The sequence below is a fragment of the Salvelinus alpinus genome, chromosome 38 (assembly GCF_045679555.1).
Source record: "Salvelinus alpinus chromosome 38, SLU_Salpinus.1, whole genome shotgun sequence".
NCBI classification, from domain to species: Eukaryota; Metazoa; Chordata; class Actinopteri; order Salmoniformes; family Salmonidae; genus Salvelinus; species Salvelinus alpinus.
This window is the reverse complement of record NC_092123.1, coordinates 1,172,356-1,193,891: the sequence shown is the minus strand read 5'-3', so window position 1 is coordinate 1,193,891 and position 21,536 is coordinate 1,172,356. Positions and strand designations below refer to the sequence as shown.

At 41.4% G+C, this 21,536-nt stretch overlaps 1 protein-coding gene across 1 annotated transcript; it reads right to left on the bottom strand.

Annotated features, from left to right (window-relative positions):
• Positions 1-18,404: 18,404 nt before the first annotated feature.
• Positions 18,405-21,522, bottom strand: LOC139566433 (ankyrin repeat and SAM domain-containing protein 3). The gene is made up of 5 exons (XM_071387599.1): positions 20,839-21,522; positions 20,538-20,762; positions 20,170-20,352; positions 19,663-19,879; positions 18,405-19,593 (listed from the first exon to the last, which is right to left on the bottom strand). The coding sequence occupies exons 2-5, from the start codon at positions 20,757-20,759 to the stop codon at positions 18,650-18,652; spliced, it is 1,566 nt and encodes a 521-aa protein (XP_071243700.1). The 5' UTR covers positions 20,760-20,762; positions 20,839-21,522; the 3' UTR covers positions 18,405-18,649.
• Positions 21,523-21,536: the final 14 nt, after the last annotated feature.

Sequence of the window (21,536 nt, the reverse complement as noted above, 5' to 3'; positions counted from 1 at the left end):
GAATCTCAAATCTAAAATATATTTTGATTTGTTAATTATAGATTAAACGTATCGTTGCTCAACGGCCATTGGACATAAACATTTAGTTGGAAATCGCAAATGCAACAATGAGTGGTTTGGAAGGAATCAGTCGCTAACTGCAAGAATTGCAATGCAGTCATTAGCCTGCTATTCACTGGAGTGGCTGTGTAGTCCCAAATCTAAGATTAGGGGTCTCTTTTCCTAGTTCAAAATGATAAACAATCAACATTGGCCATGCTGTCAATGAAGCATGATTTGTGCCCCCCTCAAAACTGTTAACTCGGAACTGCAAAATCTGACTTACGTAAGTTCAAGACAACTGTGAACTCGGGAAAAATGATCTACGACTGGGAAAATACATTTTGAACTTTTACCCAGCTCGGAATGTTCATTTCACAACTCAGGCCTCATTCTAGAGCTATGACCTGAAGATCACTGACGTCATCATGATTCATGCTTTTTTTGTTGTTGAGTTCCCAGTTTTCTTGAAGGCACCATGAATCCAGAAAATGCCAGACTTTGATGACAAACTTTGGTGACAAAATTTTGCCAACGATGGACCGCCGCGCCACCTTCCTGTTCAAGTGAGCACAGCACAACAAGGTGAGTCCAAAAAGGTTGTGTATGCTGCTACATAAATGACGTAATATGGCAGGGAGATATATATACTGCAGCTAAGAAAGTAAGCTGTTAGTAGCCCATGTGCCTCACCGAATGAACAAACTATTTCGCTGCCAGACAAGGCTTTGCTGATAGCCAGGTGCAATATTGGTAAGGTGTTGGGACTGCTGTTGGGACTCTGCTGTTGGGATAGCTTTATGTAGGCTCTAACAGTTTGCGGGCACTGCTTTTCACTGTTGTAGTGCAATTAATGTATTGTTTAGTGTTGGGTAGTGGTTTTGCTGGCATGCATCCCACATTGATCATATTCCCTCTTTCATATCCCCCTCTATCATATTCCGGGTATTATATTCCCCTCAATCATATTCCCTCTATCATATCCCCCTCTATCATATTCCGGGTATTATATTCCCCTCAATCATATTCCCTCTATCATATCCCCCTCTATCATATTCCGGGTATTATATTCCCCTCTATCATATTCCCTCTATCATATCCCCCTCTATCATATTCCGGGTATTATATTCCCCTCAATCATATTCCCTCTATCATATCCCCCTCTATCATATTCCGGGTATTATCCCCCTCTATCATATTCCGGGTATTATATTCCCCTCAATCATATTCCCTCTATCATATTCCAGCTATCATATTCCCCTCTATCATATTCCTCTCTATCATATTCCACTCTATCATATTCCCTTCTATCATATTCCCTTCTATCATATTCCTCTCTATCATATTCCCCTCTATCATATTCACCTCTATTATATTCCTCTCTATCATATTCCCTCCATCATATTCCTCTTTATCATATTCCTCTCTATCATATTCCACTCTATCATATTCCTCTATATCATATTCCCCTCTATCATATTGCTCTCCATCGTATTCCTCTCTATCATATTCCCCTCTATCATATTAACCTCTATCATATTCCACTCTATCATATTCCCTTCTATTATATTCCCTTCTATCATATTCCTCTCTATCATATTCCCCTCTATCATATTCCTCTCTATCATATTCCCTCCATCATATTCCTCTTTATCATATTCCTCTCTATCATATTTCCTCTATCATATTCCCCTCTATCATATTCAACTCTATCATATTCCTCTATATCATATTCCTCTCTATCATATTCCCCTCTATCATAATCAACTCTATCATATTCCTCTATATCATATTCCTATCTACCATATTACACTCTATCATATTACCCTCTATCATATTACCCTCTATCACATTCTCTAAAAATCATATTCCCCTCTATCATATTCCCCTCTATCATATTCCACTCTTTCATATTACCATCTATCATATTCCACTCTATCATATTCACTATATATCATTTTCCCTATACCATATTCCTCTCTATCATATTCCCCTGAATCATATTCTCTTCTATCATATTCCCTCTACCATATTCCTCCCTAGCATATTCCCTCTATCATATTCCCCTCTATCATATTCCCCTCTATCATAATCCTCTCTATCATATTCCTCTCTATCATATTAACCTCTATCGTATCCCCTCTATCATATTCCCCTCCATCATATTCCCTCTATTATATTCCTCTCTATCATATTCCTCTCTATCATATTCCTGTCTATCATATTTCCTCTATCATATTCCTGTCTATCATATTTCCTCTATCATTTTCCTCTTTATCATATTCCTCTCTATCATATTCAACTCTATCATATTTCCTCTATCATATTCAACTCTATCATATTTCCACTATCATATTCAACTCTATTATATTCCTCTCTATCATACCAACCTCTATCATATTCCTCTCTATCATATTCCTCTCTATCATATTCCTCTCTGTCATATTCCTCTCTATCATATATCCTCTATCATATTCGGCTCTATCATATTCCCTCTATCATATTCCTCTATCATATTCATCTCTATCATATTCCTCTCTATCATTTCCCTCTCTATCATATTAACCTCTATCATATTCCTCTCTATCATATTCCTCTCTAACATATTCCCCTCTATCATATTAACCTCTATCATATCCCTCTCTATCATATTCCTCTCTATCATATTCCTTTCTATCATATTCCCCTCTATCATATTCCCTCTATCATATTCCCCTCTATCATACCAGCCTCTATCATATTCCTCTCTATCATATTCCTCTCTATCATATTCCTCTCTATCATAATCCTCTCTGTCATATTCCCCTCTATCATATTCCTCTCTATCATATTCCTCTCTATCATAATCCTCTCTATCATTTTCCCCTATTTCATATTCCCCTCTTATTACATACCTCTATATCATATACCTCTGTCATAATCCGCTCTATTGTATTCCTCTATCATATTCCTCTATTTCATATTCCCTTTATCATATTCCTCTCTGTCATGTGCCTCCATCATATTCCCTCTATGGCTGCTTCGAGTGATGTATTGTTGTCTCTACCTTCTTGTCTGTTTTGCTGTTTTCTGTGCCCAACAATGTATGTGCCTTGTTTTGTGCTGCTGCCATGTTGTGTTGCCTCCATGTTGTTGTCATGTTGTGTTGCTAACATGTTGTGTTGTCATGTGTTGCTGCCATGCTATGTTGTCATCTTAGGTCTCTCATGATGTAGATGTGTGTATTGTCCTATATTTTAATTTAATGTATTTATATTTTTAATCCCAGCCCCCATCCCCGCAGAAAGCCTTTTGCCTTTTGTTAGGCCGTCATTGTAAATAAGAATTTGTTCTTAACTGACTTGCCTCGTAAAATGAAGGTTAAATGAAATAAAATAAATAAAACATCATATTCCCCTCTATCATATTCCCCTTTCTCATATTCCTCTCTATCATATTCCCCTCTATCATATTCCCCTTTCTCATATTCCTCTCTATCATATTCCCCTTTATCATATTCCTCTCTATCTTATTCCCCTTTATCATATTCCTCTGTATCATATTCCTCTCTATCATATCCCCTCTATCATATTCCTCTATCATATTCCTCTCTATCATATTCTTCTGTCATTTTCCTCTCTATTGTATTCCTCTATAATTTTTCTCTATTTCATATTCCCTCTCTCATATTCACCTCTATCATGTGCCTCCATCATATTCCATCTATGGCTGCTTCGAGTGATGTATTGTTGTCTCTACCTTCTTGTCTGTTTTGCTGTTGTCTGTGCCCAACAATGTATGTGCCTTGTTTTGTGCTGCTGCCATGTTGTGTTGCCTCCATGTTGTTGTCATGTTGTGTTGCTAACATGTTGTGTTGTCATGTGTTGCTGCCATGCTATGCTGTCATCTTAGGTCTCTCATGATATAGTGCTGTGTTGTCTCTCTTGTCGTGATGTGTGTATTGTCCTATATTTTAATTTAATGTATTTATATTTTTAATCCCAGCCCCCATCCCCGCAGAAAGCCTTTTGCCTTTTGGTAGGCCGTCATTGTAAATAAGAATTTGTTCTTAACTGACTTGCCTTGTAAAATGAAGGTTAAATGAAATAAAATAAATGAAACATCATATTCCCCTCTATCATATTCCCCTTTCTCATATTCCTCTCTATTATATTCCTCTCTATCATATTCCCCTTTATCATATTCCTCTCTATTATATTCCTCTCTATCATATTCCTCACTATCATATTCATCTCTATCATATTCCTCTCTATTATATTCCTCTCTATCATATTCCCCTTTCTAATATTCCTCTCTATTATATTCCTCTCTATCATATTCCCCTTTATCATATTCCTCTCTATTATATTCCTCTCTATCATATTCCTCACTATCATATTCATCTCTATCATATTCCTCTCTAGTATATTCCTCTCTATCATATTCCCCTTTATCATATTCCTCTCTATTATATTTCTCTCTATCATATTCCCCTTTATCATATTCCTCTCTATCATATTCCTCTATATCATATTCCTCTGTCATAATCCTCTCTATTGTATTCCTCTATCATATTCCTCTATTTCATATTCCCTTTATCATATTCCCCTCTGTCATGTGCCTCCATCATATTCCGGGTATTATATTCCCCTCAATCATATTCCCTCTATCATATCCCCCTCTATCATATTCCGGGTATTATATTCCCCTCTATCATATTCCGGGTATTATATTCCCCTCAATCATATTCCCTCTATCATATTCCAGCTATCATATTCCCCTCTATCATATTCCTCTTTATCATATTCCCCTCTATCATATTCCTCTCTATCATATTCCACTCTATCATATTCCCTTCTATCATATTCCCCTCCATCATATTCCTCTCCATCATATTCCTCTCTATCATATTCCCCTCTATCATATTCCACTCTATCATATTCCCTTCTATCATATTCCCTTCTATCATATTCCACTCTATCATATTCCTTCTATCATATTCCCTTCTATCATATTCCTCTCTATCATATTTCCCTCTATCATATTCCTCTCTATCATTTCCCTCTCTATCATATTAACCTCTATCATATTCCTCTCTATCATATTCCTCTCTAACATATTCCCCTCTATCATATTAACCTCTATCATATCCCTCTCTATCATATTCCTCTCTATCATATTCCTTTCTATCATATTCCCCTCTATCATATTCCCTCTATCATATTCCCCTCTATCATACCAGCCTCTATCATATTCCTCTCTATCATATTCCTCTCTATCATATTCCTCTCTATCATAATCCTCTCTGTCATATTCCCCTCTATCATATTCCTCTCTATCATATTCCTCTCTATCATAATCCTCTCTATCATTTTCCCCTATTTCATATTCCCCTCTTATTACATACCTCTATATCATATACCTCTGTCATAATCCGCTCTATTGTATTCCTCTATCATATTCCTCTATTTCATATTCCCTTTATCATATTCCTCTCTGTCATGTGCCTCCATCATATTCCCTCTATGGCTGCTTCGAGTGATGTATTGTTGTCTCTACCTTCTTGTCTGTTTTGCTGTTTTCTGTGCCCAACAATGTATGTGCCTTGTTTTGTGCTGCTGCCATGTTGTGTTGCCTCCATGTTGTTGTCATGTTGTGTTGCTAACATGTTGTGTTGTCATGTGTTGCTGCCATGCTATGTTGTCATCTTAGGTCTCTCATGATGTAGATGTGTGTATTGTCCTATATTTTAATTTAATGTATTTATATTTTTAATCCCAGCCCCCATCCCCGCAGAAAGCCTTTTGCCTTTTGTTAGGCCGTCATTGTAAATAAGAATTTGTTCTTAACTGACTTGCCTCGTAAAATGAAGGTTAAATGAAATAAAATAAATAAAACATCATATTCCCCTCTATCATATTCCCCTTTCTCATATTCCTCTCTATCATATTCCCCTCTATCATATTCCCCTTTCTCATATTCCTCTCTATCATATTCCCCTTTATCATATTCCTCTCTATCTTATTCCCCTTTATCATATTCCTCTGTATCATATTCCTCTCTATCATATCCCCTCTATCATATTCCTCTATCATATTCCTCTCTATCATATTCTTCTGTCATTTTCCTCTCTATTGTATTCCTCTATAATTTTTCTCTATTTCATATTCCCTCTCTCATATTCACCTCTATCATGTGCCTCCATCATATTCCATCTATGGCTGCTTCGAGTGATGTATTGTTGTCTCTACCTTCTTGTCTGTTTTGCTGTTGTCTGTGCCCAACAATGTATGTGCCTTGTTTTGTGCTGCTGCCATGTTGTGTTGCCTCCATGTTGTTGTCATGTTGTGTTGCTAACATGTTGTGTTGTCATGTGTTGCTGCCATGCTATGCTGTCATCTTAGGTCTCTCATGATATAGTGCTGTGTTGTCTCTCTTGTCGTGATGTGTGTATTGTCCTATATTTTAATTTAATGTATTTATATTTTTAATCCCAGCCCCCATCCCCGCAGAAAGCCTTTTGCCTTTTGGTAGGCCGTCATTGTAAATAAGAATTTGTTCTTAACTGACTTGCCTTGTAAAATGAAGGTTAAATGAAATAAAATAAATGAAACATCATATTCCCCTCTATCATATTCCCCTTTCTCATATTCCTCTCTATTATATTCCTCTCTATCATATTCCCCTTTATCATATTCCTCTCTATTATATTCCTCTCTATCATATTCCTCACTATCATATTCATCTCTATCATATTCCTCTCTATTATATTCCTCTCTATCATATTCCCCTTTCTAATATTCCTCTCTATTATATTCCTCTCTATCATATTCCCCTTTATCATATTCCTCTCTATTATATTCCTCTCTATCATATTCCTCACTATCATATTCATCTCTATCATATTCCTCTCTATTATATTCCTCTCTATCATATTCCCCTTTATCATATTCCTCTCTATTATATTTCTCTCTATCATATTCCCCTTTATCATATTCCTCTCTATCATATTCCTCTATATCATATTCCTCTGTCATAATCCTCTCTATTGTATTCCTCTATCATATTCCTCTATTTCATATTCCCTTTATCATATTCCCCTCTGTCATGTGCCTCCATCATATTCCGGGTATTATATTCCCCTCAATCATATTCCCTCTATCATATCCCCCTCTATCATATTCCGGGTATTATATTCCCCTCTATCATATTCCGGGTATTATATTCCCCTCAATCATATTCCCTCTATCATATTCCAGCTATCATATTCCCCTCTATCATATTCCTCTTTATCATATTCCCCTCTATCATATTCCTCTCTATCATATTCCACTCTATCATATTCCCTTCTATCATATTCCCCTCCATCATATTCCTCTCCATCATATTCCTCTCTATCATATTCCCCTCTATCATATTCCACTCTATCATATTCCCTTCTATCATATTCCCTTCTATCATATTCCACTCTATCATATTCCTTCTATCATATTCCCTTCTATCATATTCCTCTCTATCATATTTCCCTCTATCATATTCCCTCTATCATATTCCTCTCTATCATATTCCCCTCTATCATATACAACTCTATTATATTCCTCTCTATCATATTCCCTCCATCATATTCCTCTTTATCATATTCCTCTCTATCATATTCCTCTCTATCATAATCCTCTCTATCATATTCCCCTCTATCATATTGCTCTCCATCATATTCCTCTCTATCATATTCCCCTCTATCATATTAACCTCTATCATATTCCACTCTATCATATTCCCTTCTATTATATTCCCTTCTATCATATTCCTCTCAATCATATTCCCCTCTATCATATTCCTCTCTATCATATTCCCTCCATCATATTCCTCTTTATCATATTCCTCTCTATCATATTTCCTCTATCATATTCCCCTCTATCATATTCAACTCTATCATATTCCTCTATATCATATTCCTCTCTATCATATTCCCCTCTATCATAATCAACTCTATCATATTCCTCTATATCATATTCCTATCTACCATATTACTCTCTATCATATTACCCTCTATAATATTACCCTCTATCACATTCTCTAAAAATCATATTCCCCTCTATCATATTCCACTCTTTCATATTACCATCTATCATCTTCCACTCTATCATATTCACTATATATCATATTCCTCTCTATCATATTCCCCTGAATCATATTCTCTTCTATCAAAATTCCCTCTACCATATTCCTCCCTATCATATTCCTCTTTATCATATTCCCCTCTATCATAATCCTCTCTATCATATTCCCCTCTATCATAATCCTCTCTATCATATTCCTCTCTATCATATTAACCTCTATCGTATCCCCTCTATCATATTCCCCTCCATCATATTCCCTCTATTATATTCCTCTCTATGATCTCTTTCTTCTGTGTTATACAGTATGCCTTGACAAAAATCAAACAGAGAGTAAACCTGTTCAATTTAATTGTTTTATTCATTTTTTCATTGCATGCAAAAATACAGTATCTCTCCCTGCTCTCTCTATTACCCAGTATGCTCATCCATCTTCAAGCTTACATCCCTTCCCTGCTCTTCTATCACCCTCTCAGTTCCTTTTTCTTCTTCTCCAGTCTCTTCCTCTCCTCTTTCCTCATCTTTTCTCTCTTCTTCTCCTCCTTTTCTTGAATCTTTCTCTCCATCTCCAGGAACTCAGCTTGAGCTTTCTCTCTCTTTTTCAGCTCCTCAGAACACTTCTTCTCTTTCTTAATCCTGTCTTTCATCGTATCATTATATATCTTCATCAGCCCCTCTAACCTCTTTTTCTCTTCCCTTTCCTCCTCTTTTCTTTCCTTCTCTCTCTTTTTCTGTTCTAACTTCTCCCTCTTTTCCTCAGCCTTCATGACTTTCTTCTGCTGTTTCTCTCTTTCATTTCTCTCTTTCTTCTCCCTCTTTATTTTCTCCTGCTCCTTGTTTTTCATCCCCTTTCTCTCTTTCTCATCATCTTTCAACTTCTTATTCAGTTTCGTATTCTTCAAAAACGGGATTTTCTGCATGTGGTTTCTGACCAGAAAGCCCACTCTTCCCAGGATGGTCTCTGCTCTCTCTGATGAAAACATCCCATTGGAGCTCTTGGAATGGGCACAGTCCGCCTTACGCTTCCATCCCTCCCTCGGTCTCACCTCCTCCTTGACGCTCCTCTCTTCACTCTCAAGTTCAATATCTGTCCAATAATCCTGACAGGAAGACATTGACTCTAGATGTAATATTGTTCCAATGTGGCACATTCAATACACATTTGAGTGATCAACATACAATGATGGCCTCATGGGGCACACAATTTGGAGGACAGTAATTAAGGTCCTTTGTTTTTTTGTATCCCCATTATATTTTACAATACCCATAGATGTTCTTCCTGTGTTCATACTAAACGTGATACAAATGTTAACCCTAGTGAGGGGTGATGGCTCATATTATGAGCAAAGAGCAGCAAGGTTGGGGTCAATTCCAGTCAATTCAAGAAGAACTCTAAAATTCCAAATCTCTTCAATGCTTTGCATTGAAATGGAACTGACCCCAACCCTGTAAAATTGTAGTGTAAAATAGGACACCTACCTTTGCCTCTTCCAGCGTCCAGGTCCTGGGTTCATCATTGTGGGTTGCCAGAGTTAAGTTAACATCTGGGACCAGCTGGTGAGCGTGAGGGCAGAGATCCACCTCTTCACTAGTGCCCTTCACTTTCTGCTCTGCCTCCTTGTGGTCCTTGTCATGGATGCATGCCAGGCTTGGAGGAAGTGCTAGGACAGGGCTTTTATCACTTGTCAGTTCCTCTCTCTTGACAGTGGATGCAATTGCACTTGCCTCTGTGTCAACTGAGCACTTTGTGTTGTCCTCAACTGTCTCCTCTGGCAGTTGGTGGTCGTTGTTGTGGTGAAGGCATGGCAGAACTGAAGGACTTTTTTCACTCCAAGTGTAAATGACGTCAGTTGCCTCTATGTCGACTGAGCACTCTGTGTTGTCCTCAACTGTCTCCCATAGCTGTTTGTTGTCAATGCTGTGGGTGCAGGACAGCCTTAGAGGCAGTACTGCGGGTGCAGGAGGACTTATATCAGCCGAAACCTCCTCTTGGAGGACAGTGGACACGGAAGCGGCTGCTTCACTGGCAACTGGACACGTGTCCTCTACTGCCTCCTCTGGCAGTTTGTAGTCATTGTCAAAGACAAGTGGCAGACTTGAAGGCAGCACTGAGGGAAGACGTGTAGCTGCCGATGGATCCTCTCTATTAACAACTGATGCTTCTGTGGAAACTGAGCACTCAGTGGCGCCCTCTATCGTCTCCTCTGGCTGCTTATGGTCATTGTCCAAAATGTGTGACAAGCTTGGAGTCAGCCTTGGAGCAGGGCTTTTATCACCCAACAGGTCCTCTCCCTGGACAATAGATGTGTCTACAGCGATCTCTGTGGCAAGGGAGGACTCGGTGGCGTCCTCTTTTTGCTCCTTTGTCAGTTTGTGGTCAGAGGCTCGGATACATGGCAAGCTTGGAGGCAGTGCTGCGGGGTCAGGAGGGCTTTGATCAGCTGCCATGTCCTCTTTGAGGTGAGTGGACACATCATTGGCTGTTTCACTGGCAACTGGACACTTGTTGGTTCCCTCTACTGCCGACCCTGGCAGCTTGTAGTCAATGTGAAAGACAGGTGGCAGACTTGGAGGCAGCATTGGGACAGGGCATTTAGCTGCTGATCTGTCCACTCCATCAACAGTAGCTGTGCCTGAAGTGTTCTCTGTAGCACCTGAGACCTCATAGGCATCCTCTACTGTCTGCTCTGGAGGCATGAAGTCATCGTCAAAGACTGATGGCAGGCATGGAGGCAGCACTGAAGGAAGACTTCTATCTGCCCATCGGTTCTCTGTCTTGTCAGTGGCTGTGCCTGCAGTGGCCTCTTTGGCAACTCGGCACTCTGTGGCTGAAACAGCAGGCTGGGAGGTTTCCGGGACCTTGAATGAATTGCCAATGAACCGCTGAGCCAGTGGTGGGAGGGAGAAAGGATAGAATCTGTCCTCTTCCTTGATATTAGATTTTGCCACTGGAGCAACTGAGACCTCAGTGGTTCCCTCTACTGTCTGCTGTGGTGGAATGGAGTCATCGTTAAAGAAGTGTGGCAGGTATCGATGCAGCATTGAGGAAAGATGTGTATCTGTCGATAAGTCCTCTCTTTTACCAGTACATACATCTGCAATGGCCTCTGTGGCAACTGGGCACTCAGCAGGGACAAAGTATGAAAATACAATGAACCGCTGTGCATCCTGAGCGCGTATGGCCAATGGAGAGGGGGGATGTAACATGGTTGGTATAGCCCTCCGATTGGTGAAAGCCAGCGGTGGGAGGGAGTCAATACAGGGAGCCATGAACTCAGTGAGTGGACGGTTGGTCACATCTCTCACATTCTGCGGGAGAAAAAAAACTGACATGTGATCATATTCGCTACATAAATACTTTATGAATCAATGCTATTTACTTATACATCACATTTACAGTGCCTTCGGAAAGTATTCAGACCCCTCACTTTTCCCACATTTTGTTACCTTACGGCCTTATTCTAAAAATGATTAAATCGTTTTTCCCCCTCTTCAATCTACCCACAATAGCCCATAATGACAGAGCAAAAACAGAATCGTTCCAAATTCATTACAAAAATAATTTGGAATATCACATTTACATAAGTATTCAGATCCTTTACTCAGTACTTTGTTGAAGCACCGTTGGCAGCGATTACAGCATAGAATCTTTTTGGGTATTACGCTACAAGCTTGCCAATCTTGTGTTTGGGGAATTCTCCCATTCTTCTCTAAAGATCCTCTCAATCTAAGTTAGGTTGGATGGGGAGATTTTCTGCACAGCTATTTTCCGGTCTCTCCAGAGATGTTCAATCCGTTCAAGTCCAGACTCTGGCTGGGCCACTCAAGGACATTCAGAGACTTGTCCCGAAGCCACTCTTGCATTGTCTTGGCTTTGTACTTAGAGTCATTGTTCTGTTGGAAGGTGACCCTTCACCCCAGTCTGAGGTCCTGAGTGTTCTGGAGCAGGTTTTCATCAAGGATCTCTCTGTACTTTGCTCTGTTCATCTTTGCCTCAATCCTGACAAGTCTCACATTCCCTGCTGCTGAAAAACATCCCCACAGCATGATGCTGCCACCACCATGCTTCACCGAAGGGATTGTGGCAGATTTCGTCCAGACGTGACGCTTGGCATTGGGGCCAAAGAGTTCAATCTTGGTTTCATCAGACCAGAGCATCTTGTTTCTCATGGTCTGAGAGTCTTTAGGTGCCTTTTGGCAAACTCCAAGAGAGCTGTCATGTGCCTTTTACTGAGGAGTGGCTTCCATCTGGCCACTCTACCGTAAAGGCCTGATTGGTGGAGTGCTGCAGAGATGGTTGTCCTTCTGGAATGTTCTCCCATCTCCACAGAGGAACTCTAGAGCTCTGTCAGTCACCATCTGGTTCTTGGTCACCTCCCTGACCAAGGCTCTTCTCCCCCGGTTGCTCAGTTTGGCTGGGCGGCCAGCTCTAGGATGAATCTTGGTGGTTCCATACGTCTTCCATTTAAGAATGATGGAGAACAGTGCGTTCTTGGGGACCTTCAATGTTGCAGAGACTTTTTGGGACCCTTCCCCAGATCTGTGCCTCGACACAATCCTGTCTCGGAGCTCTACGGACAACTCCTTCGACCTCATGGTTTGGTGTTTGCTCTGACATGCACTGTCAACTGTGGGACCTTATATAGACAGGTGTGTGTCTTTCCAAATAATGTCCAATCAGTTGAATGTACAGCTGGTGGATTCCAATCATGTTGCAGAAACATCTCAATGATGATCAGTGGAAACAGGATGAACATGAGCTCAATTTCCAGTCTCATAGCAAAGGGTCTGAATACTTATGTAAAAAAGGTATTTCAACATTTCTAAAAACCTGTTTTTGCTTTGTCAATATGGGGTATTGTTTGTAGATTGCTGAGAATTTGCATTTATTTCATCAATTTTAAAATAAGGCTGTTACGTCACAAAAGGTGGAAAAAGTAAAGGTGTCCGAATACTTTCCCGAAGGCACTGTATATATCTAGTGTCCTCTCAGATGCTCTGCACCAGTCTGTACCAACCCTGGGTCTTCTAGCCAATGGGTCAACTAAGTGTAAAAATACATGCCCCACACCCAGCATAACATTTGACATGTATTTGCTTTAATCAATATTGTTCAATAGAACTCTAGTCAACTTTGTCAAAGTTGGTCTTGTTACCTCCTCAATCAGGCTTGGCATTTTCCTCGTCTCAAACCAAATCCTCTTCATTTCCTTCTCCTGCTCCCTCTGGATCTGCCACACCAGAGCCAAAATACATAACGTTGTAGTAAGTGGAGTGCTGCTTACCAAAGAATAATGCATCTCTTTACAATGTGCACACATTTTCTTCCCAGCTACTTACATTGAAGCAAGTGACAATCCTGATCCAGAGATGATTACGCAATAGGCCTATCTGAATTACTAGTAAAAAGTTGGCTACTGGAATAGCGACCAAGCTCAAATGAATTGATTTTGGCTGTTCCTATCATTATGTGCACAATATTCCTTATGACATCATCATTGTGATGGAAGGCGTTGCCATTGGAGATGACAAAGCACATCACAGACTTTAAAAAGAAAACTTCAGTCTCTCTCTGTACCTTACTAATGAGCCTTATTCAACCCCCCCTCAACCCCCCCCCCCCCCCCCCCCTCATATCATTCAAAAAAAGGTTTGGGATAGAAAATGACTCTATATCCATGCAGGACGTAACTTATTGTACAGTTTCATCTATTTTATAAAACAAGGAGGGAAACACTCCAGTCTTCTCTTTGAGTGCCCCTTTGTGCACCTTCATTTAAAGAGGTCTATCAATTCAACCATTTGAAATGGATGACCATTCAATTAAGAAAAGCTGATTGTCATTAGCAATTTAGCAACTATAAATTAGGTAGGCCTACTTGTTTTTTTACATAACCTTCCCTTTTGGTACAATATTATTGAGATAATTCATTACAATATAGGTTGTTATTATCACAGAGAGAGCGTTTTCATTCAGCAATATAATGATTTGCCATTAGCCTGGCTCACTACAACAACTAACATGCCATCTCAGGTGTCAGGATGAACCATTTTCTCACAAAAAAACGATTCAAGCAAACTGTCTCTCGTCAACAGTTTCACTTGTCACCATGATTGCATGTTATGCCTACTTAAAAGGACATGTTAGCACACAAGTAATTTGAAGTAGTTATTGTACAGAATCATAGTTATTCAGTAAGTTATATTACAACCTACCTCTCAAGTAAGCAGTGTGTTCTCTCTCTAATGAAATAGGACATGAATAATCTGTCAGTGGTTAGTTGAATCAGTCTCTTTGCACTGTTCTGTTTGTCTGTACAACAGCTAACCTCCCAGAATCAAAATCTTGTGATGTCACAATGAAGGCCTCGTTGCCATGATTACCCACAGAAGCTCTCATGTGTAATCAAATGCTGGAACAATTCACTTTTTTTAACCTATGCAGCACAGTCATATCTAATATTTACATTGAATCCATGTAACCACATTTTTTTATTCAATTAAAATGCTCTACCTCATATCAAATGGTTGACCATTCATAATACAGGAGTTTTGACTAATTCAAAGTCAATGTGTTTTAGATATCACAACTAGCATCCAGGTTTACTTAGGTTACTTGTTTGACCTCAGCCTACCACTAATATCAATGTTTCTCATCATCCTTAATAACATATGTAGGCTACCTAACTACAGTAAGACAAGTCTTCCATAGTCTATGCCACCTCAGTGTAACAGTTTAATTTTAGTCCGTCCCCTCGCCCCGACCCGGGCGCGAACCAGGGAGCTTCTGCACACATCAACAACAGTCACCCACGAAGCATCGTTACCCATCGCTCCACAAAAGCCGCTGCCCTTGCAGAGCATGGGGAACCACTACTTCAAGGTCTCAAAGCAAGTGACGTCACCGATTGAAACGCTATTAGCGCACACCACCGCTAACTAGCTAGCCATTTCACATCGGTTACATCAGTAACAAAGTTCCAACAAAGAAATGAGGATTCAAGAAAACATCTCTCTTCAATGGCCTCAGCTATTAGCCATATGATCAATAATGTCAAATGCAGCACTAAAATCAAGAAGCGGCTCACCCACAAGTTTATCTTGGTCATGTGACCTGAGCCATTGATGGGTTAAATCAACTAGAGCTGTTGCAGTCGAGGGATCTTTACGGTATGCATGCTGGTAGAGAAATAAGATGTGTTGGATGTGTAATTATCTAGGCCTAAAACACTTGAAGAGTAGGTGTCCCTGAATTCTTGCATTCTAGTTCACTAAATTATTAATTAAGGAAATCAGTATCAGCTGACTATATAACAGTATTTACAAACCTGCCAACCGCACCCATTTTTTAAACACGTTCCAGCTGATCGAACCAAACAGACAACCTTGGTTGCTCAACAGCATCACACATTCCTCCATTATCATTATCCTCTATCATATTCCTCTCTATCATATTCCCCTCTTTCCTATTCCCCTCTTTTATATTCCACTTTATTTATACAGGGAATCCCAATTGAGACCAGGGTCTCTTTTTCAATGGTTCAATGAACAATCCAAACAGCTTAAACAAATATAATTACATACAGAGCAGAAAATATATACTGAGCAAATGTATTAGATTGAACACATACATTTCACAATGAACAGTTGATCTGACCCCCGTTTTGCACTGTTTCACTATGGCTTTAGTCATCAATCTAGCAAGAGGGCAACATTTTATTAATGTCATAGTGTTTCGGGGACTGTCAGTTTAAGAGGTTTTAAATCTTAAAGTGGTCTAGTGAAACAAATCCTCTCTGTCACATTCCTCTCTCTCAATATATTCCTCTCTATAATATTCCTCTGTCGTACTCCTCTCCATCATATTCCTCTCCATCATATTCCTCTCTATCATATCCCCCTCTATCATATTCCTCTCTATCATACTCCTCTCCATCACACTCTATCATATTCCTCTCTATAATATTTCTCTGTCGTACTCCCCTCTATCATATCCCCCTCTATCATGTTCCTCTCCACCCACTGCCCCTCCCTCCTCCTCTCCCTCTGTGCAGCCCCTCTCCATCCACCAGAGCAGGAAGTCTCTGGGCTCAGTGAGGTCCAGCTCAGACTGAAGAGAGGCCATTTTAACTGTCTTCTCCTTTAGCTGTTCCTCCAGCCTGGAAAGTACCATCTCCTTGTCAACCAGGCAACCTTCCTTTTCCACATATTTGATTGCCTCCTCTTTAACTCTCAGTTGCTCTCTATTGATCCTCAAAATCACCCCGGATCTGGGCTTTGAGATGATCTGACGCCTCATTTGTTTGAGACATTTCTCGTTGCTGCTCATCATATTCCAGCACACTAATGTCCTTCTTGAAGTAGCATAAATCTGAGGCTACCTCTTTTTTCAGATCCTTATGTGCTTCTCTTATAGGTTGGAATGTGTGTCCTCTGTCGTCTCTCCCATCTCTGCAGATCCCAGAGATCAGATTACTGTCTGTCTCACAAGGCAGCTTCAGAGCCTCTCCATGTTCACGACATTCATCTTCTCTGCCATTTCCTCTCTCGGCTGTAGCTCTCTATCTTTTAGGATCTTCCTCCAGTTTCAGCTGGTAGGCCACATTCCTGATCAGTCTGTTGATCTGGAAGTTTCTGGCTCTGACCAGAGCCCTGCCCTCTGGACAGAGCTGGTGTCCAGCATTCCGGCTGTCTTGGAGGCATCTCTTGCAGAAGGTGTGTTGACAGCTCAGAGACACCGGCTCAGTGTAGATCTCTGTACAGATGGAACAGGACAGGTGCTCTGCCAGGTCAGAGGAAGCTGTGGTCATAATGGAGATGAATGTGCTCGTGCTCAGTGCGTGAGAGAAAGAGGCAGTATCAGAATACCCATATAAGCATACTAAATAGTATGCAAAAAAAATAAATGTTTTATAGTATGTGAAATATAGAAAGTATGCAGCGTTCACATGCTAGTCGGAACTAGGAAACTCTGAAATGTCCGACTTGCTGATTCGTTGAATGCGACACGTATATAACTACAACCCGTAAGCAAGTCTGACATTTCCAAGTTTCCTAGTTCCGACTAGCACATGAACGCAGCAGTAGTATTCCAAATACGTCAACTAACGCACGATTGCATTGACTCCGTCATTTGTTCATTTTGGTACAGCGCTTTAATTTATCTGATTATCAGCTGTTGTAAAACAAGTCAGTCGGAAAAGAAGAGTGATTTCTGCAAGGGTGGGCAACTCCAGTCCTCGAGGGCCTGATTGGTGTCACACTTCTTCTCCATCCCTAGCAAACACAGCTGATTAATCAAATTGCATTCTAAACTGAAGATCATGATTAGGTGATTATTGGAGTCAGGTGTGTTAGCTGGAGCTGGAGCAAAACTGTGACACCAATCAGGCCCTCATGGACTGGAATTGCCCACCCCTGTTACTAGATCAAACGGCGAAATTAGTACATACCCTAAACTAACTGCCTGTAGCTCAACCCCTGAAGCAAGGATATGCATTTTCTTGCTACCATTTGAAAGGAAACACTTTGAAGGTTGTGGAAATGTGAAATGAATGTACGAGAATATAACACATTAGATCTGGTAAAAGATAATACAAAGAAAAAAGCAACCGTTTTTTTGTACCATCATCTTTGAAATGCAAGAGAAAGGCCATAATGAATTATTCTAGCCCAGGTGCAATTTGGCCAATAGATGACAGCAGTGTATGTGCAAAGTTTTCGAGTGATCCAACTATTGCATATCTAGTCAAAATGTTGTATCAAGACTGCCCAAATGTGCCTAATTGGTTAATTAATGCAATTTCAAGTTCATAATTGTGCACTCTCCTCAAACAATAGCATGGTGTCATTTCACTGTAATAGCTACTGTAAATTGGACAGTGCAGATAGATTAACAGGATTTAAGCTTTCTGCCCATATCAGATATGTCTATGTCCTAGGATTTTGTTTTTGTTTCTTACAACCTCATGCTAATCACATTAGCCTACGTTAGCTCAACCGTCCCATTGACGGGACACCGATCCTGTAGAGGATTTATTAAGTATGTAGTATGCTAGTATGGTCATTCAGACACAGCTAGGTCTGTCTTGGAATAGACAAGTATGTTCTTAAAGTACACAGTCAAATTAACATTTGCTTTAAATCCCTCATTAAGAATACTGACTGACTTCTTGTAATGGTAGGGGCATGTGACTATCATAAAGCAAGACACACTAAAGTTCAGTGACAACCTTCAGTGTGGGTGTGGGGAAAAAGCTACAACACAACTGAATAAAGGATGGGTTTTATTATCCATATAGTATAAATAGGAAATATCTAATAAACAAATTATTCAAACAAATTATTTGGATTGGAGATTACTGCTTTAGACTGTTGATATGAATCCACACATTGAGGTCAGCAAGCACTAAATAAGTGTCCAGCATGCTCTAGAGGTTATTACAAGTAACTACACACACCACAACAGCTAACATAGGGTCTCACTCCTGCTCCTCCTTTCCCTCTTGTCTCCTCTATTCCTCCTCCTCTCCTCTCAGCGGCTCCAGCTGGATAGAGTGACGTCGAGGTGACCTCCCACTGGAGGGAGGGAGAGCGGGAACAAAGGAGGATGAGGAGGAGGTGGAGAGAAGGAGAGCAGAAATGGAAGAGGTAGAGAGGGGTAGAGAAGGCAGAAAGCCTGGTCTAAATATTGCTTTAAAGGGAAGAGAGAGGGGGGGAGTGGGAGAAAGAGGGGAGGAGGGCAGCTGCGTCCGACACACCATACCTAAACCTGCAACAGGTAGGCCAAGGGGCGGGACCTGTAGGTGAGACTCATAACATGATAGGGGAGGCAGATGAAGAAGGGGTGGAGCTGGAGTCAAGGATGGGAGGGTGTTCCTACGAGCCCCCTGCCAGCGAGAGGGAGAGCAGGGAGGAAGTCTGTCCACGGAGCACTTCCGGGTCATTGGGTCGCCTCCGATGAGATTAGATCCCCCTCTACAATGTAAAGCAGTTTGAGTACTGGGGTGTTCTTTGTATAAATCCAAGGTGGAACCTCCAGGGGCTAGCCTCCTCTCAGAGGACAGTCTGCTCTGGGCTGCCTGGGAAAGGTGCTCCTCTGTAGGAAAGAGGAGAGAGCAAGAGGCCCCGGAAGATATCTCCTTATGGTAGAGATGGACAGATTGACTCTCCTTGTCATCTCCCACCTCTTCCTCTAGCTCGGCCTTCTCCCTCCTTTCCTTCTTAAAGTCGTGCTGAAGAGAACCTTTTTCTCCCTTTCCTCCTTCCTCTCCTCCCTCTTCCTCTACCTTCCTTTCCCTCCTTCCCTCTTGGTAGACCTTGTTAAGTCGAGCCAGATTGTGAATAGCTAGCCATGGTTCAGACCACTGTCGCTGCCTGGGAGGGGGGATACAGGACTGGTCCACTGGACTCAGCTCACATGGGGAGACTCTGCTGCTGCTGCCACTCCCCCTCTTACCTGGGATGAGATAAGAAAGTATGAGACAGGTTCCTGAGATGTTTAACACCTTCCCTCCCTCCCTCTAACCTGGTCCTCTGAAATTGAACACGTTCTCTCCCTCAAGTGAGTTAGGTGAGCCCGTCTTGATAATGATGTCAGAGGGTGACATGCAGGTGACAGGTGATGCATCGGGAGACGGCAGAACGTTCAGGTAGCGCCTCGTCACCGGCCCTCCGCTCACACCCATCTCCGTAGTGATGATGATGATGTCACGGCCTTTGGCGCGACATGCGTCCAGCAGCACCTGGGGTATGTAATGGCCAGTTATAATAATTTCACCACACACACAGTCTTGTATAACTAACCTTTTGGGGGGACACAATTCACTACCATTCAAAATACTATTTTCCCTAACCCGTACCCTTAACCAAAAACTAATTCGAACCTTAACCCTAAACCCCCTAGAAATAGCATTTGACCTTGTGGGGACCAACAAAATGTCCCCATTTGGTCGATGTTTTGTTTGTTTACTATGGGGACTTCTGGTCCCCACAAGTATAGTTAAACACAGACACACCCCTCCTCCCTCCTGACCTGTAGTGTAGGCTGGTGCTGTGCGTTGATAGCGTAGACCATAGCTGAAGCTCCAGAGTAGTCCTCCATACTGGGGTCAGCTCCAGCTGAGAGGAGAGTAGAGGCTAGCTGAGCTCCAGCCCTCTCCATACAGGAATACATCAGAGCTGTACGGCCTGACCGGTCCTGGGCATTAGGGTCTGCCTGGGTGGGGAAAGATAGGATGGGGTTAGGATGTAGGTAGCCACACACACACACACAGTGGGCCTGTTTAGAATAGAGTAGGAGCGTCTGCTAAATGACTTAAATGTAAATGTAAATAGAATCCCACAAGGACCCACAAGGGAAAATTAAACCTACAGAACGCTCCTTTAAAAGCAGACACAGACCTGGTTGTCTAGTAGGTATCTGAGCAGTTTCAGGGTTCCAGGTCCGGTGGGTTCCCCTCTCAGGGCTTTACACGCTGCCAGGAGAGGAGTCTCTCCTCCTGGGTTTCTCTCGTTGACCTGGGCACCCCCCTCTAGGAGCAGCCTAACGAGGCGAAGCTTCCCCAGCCTCGCTGCTTCAATCAGGGGACTGCCGTCTGGCAGGAGGTCCTGGGGGACCGACATGGTCTGGAGAGGAAAAGGTAGTGAGAGGCAGTCAAACAGACAGGCGAAAGTCAAATAGTGAGTTAGCATCCAAACGTACCTGGGTTGTCTGAGGTCCTGGGTAGATTGTTAAGGTTTCACTCCAGACCAAGTGGAGAGCCACACATCACATATTGGCAGCAGACAACTTCGGCAGACTGGACACTATACACATCCTCTTCTCTCCATCTCACTCCGTTGTACCTCTCTCCTGTACGAGGAGCGTGGGTCCCGTCTCAGGTGAAGGGCAGGCGTGGGTAGCGGCAAGCGTTCAAAGTTGACACCGGTTTTCAGCTCTAAATGTCACCTGTTGCTGAGTCTCCACACTACAAAGGCTCTGGGAAGGACTGATAGAAGTCAGCTTTGAACAGCCTTCATCTGGCAGACCACCGACTGAGTTCAAACAGCCCAGAGGGGTGTGCAGAAATGGCACTCGAAATCAAATTTTATTGGTCACATAAACATATTTAACAGATGTTATTGCGGGTGTAGAGAAATTCTTGTCACAAAAAAAAAAAAAAACGAAATACTGCCAAGTTGCTTAGGAGCTAGAAGCAGAGCTGCCATCTTGTCAGAACACAGACTAGTGATAAAAAGACCTGTGGATATGTAGGAATGTAATGAAGCGCTCTGCTAATGACTCTACTGGCTGTTCTGCCTTTGGATAGGCCTGTAAACACACACACTTCCTTTGCATTCATCGTCAGCAGTGCGAGAGAGCAAACTAATTGAGGTCACGGAACTAGAAGCCTCAAAAAA

Bases quoted from the DNA above. Each gene is read 5' to 3' on its own strand.
- LOC139566433 (XM_071387599.1), bottom strand. From the start codon at position 20,759: ATGTCGGTCCCCCAGGACCTCCTGCCAGACGGCAGTCCCCTGATTGAA. The intron at 19,880-20,169 runs GTCAGGAGGGAG...TACATACCCCAG, and splicing joins AGCACCAGCCTACACTACAG to GTGCTGCTGGACGCATGTCG. The intron at 19,594-19,662 runs GTTAGAGGGAGG...ATCTCATCCCAG, and splicing joins GTTCAATTTCAGAGGACCAG to GTAAGAGGGGGAGTGGCAGC.